Below are 1,379 nucleotides of genomic sequence, written 5' to 3'. Positions count from 1 at the left end.
CTTCTTCAAAATGAAGTGCTGTCCCAGTGAAATACCACTCTCTCTTTCATTGTCTTGATAAAAACAGACAACATTCAAAACTTCAGAAAGATATTAATATTTACTGAGACTATAATTGGCATAGTTTCTTACCGACACAATTGCTGTGATGTTAGCAGGCTTCCCTGTCCTTTCAATTACAAGACGTATAACAGTTGTACTTGTTTCATTAACTACAAATTCTGTTTGTCCACTGAACTTCACTTCTGTTTCTCCAGATGCGAAATGAATGAGTAATGCTAAAAGCAAATAAACTAATAAAGAAGCAGAGGGCATCCCTATAGAAAAAAGAAAATAATAATTAAAAATAAATTGTAAATCTAAAATACATAAAACATTCCCAGTCAACCTTACCAATCCAGCCAACCCTTCTCAACTCTTCAAAGACTGCGACTATCTTGCAAGCTTCAAAAATGAGACAAAAACAAGCAGAGGTCTCAGTCATAATCAAGTCAGATAATGTAATTATCATCCACATCTAATTCTCTTTTCATAATTTTCATCTAGTGATTTTCTAGACAGTATTTATCAACTTTTTTCAAGTGGAGGAATAAGTAACTTCTTTTAAGAAAAAACAATGACATTGCCACAATTGTTTTAATTTTCAACCACCAAATAATTAGCTTAAAAGTTGACAGTTCTATTTCCACTTTCTTTGCTCCCTTGATTCTCTTTAGAAATAAACATGAATTGGCAGGAAAAGTGAAGGGTTGGATGTTTGCAGTCATCTCATAGCCCATCTTCTGGTATCTTCTGGACCATGAATTGTTCTTAAACATTGGCATATTTACTTGAGATTCTTTTCACTGCTTCTCTTGTCCCATGATTCTTTCATGTTTTCTTATCATGGAGAATCACTGTGACACATTTTAATGCCACTGTAACATCTGTACAGCCAGACTTTTATTTTTATTTGTTTCTGCACAATGTCTAGTTTTCTTTTCTGTTAGGATAAGACAACTTAAAACTAAGGTAGTTTATATCTCTTACATCAGAGTCAACTTACATAATGTAAAATACAAGTTTAAGTTCCAGTGAAGTCATCAGGTGTTGATACTGTGAAAGATGCATTTTTAAGAGGCTCTGGCCCAGCTGCTATTGGAAACAGCTGCTATGTTATGCAGAGGTCCATATTGTACAGTGCTGACCAGAACTGAGAACTTGGATGCTGGATGGAGCAGATTTCTGTCATAAGGGTCTGAGTAATTTTTGAACAAACCAAGAGAATAAAATTGTGCTCTAAACACCAAAAAGCATTACAGCACAGATCTTTAATGGAATTAGTTCTCTCAGTAAGTTTTTTTTTAATCTGTAGTCACTATTTTATGATGTTACTTTTT

At 33.8% G+C, this 1,379-nt stretch overlaps 1 protein-coding gene across 1 annotated transcript in view; it reads right to left on the bottom strand.

The window, feature by feature from the left end:
• Window positions 1-1,379, bottom strand: part of LOC104166045 (G-protein coupled receptor 98-like) — a gene marked incomplete at its 3' end in the record, with an annotated part of 74,837 nt that overhangs the window by 56,797 nt on the left and 16,661 nt on the right. The window contains exon 2 of the mRNA XM_009705849.1: window positions 133-317. Coding sequence (XP_009704151.1) covers window positions 133-317 — 185 coding nt within the window. The remainder of the gene's footprint in view (window positions 1-132; window positions 318-1,379) is intronic.

This window comes from Cariama cristata, unplaced genomic scaffold, assembly GCF_000690535.1.
Source record: "Cariama cristata isolate BGI_N322 unplaced genomic scaffold, ASM69053v1 scaffold27638, whole genome shotgun sequence".
Lineage (NCBI taxonomy): Eukaryota > Metazoa > Chordata > Aves > Cariamiformes > Cariamidae > Cariama > Cariama cristata.
This window is presented reverse-complemented; position numbering and strand designations above follow the sequence as displayed.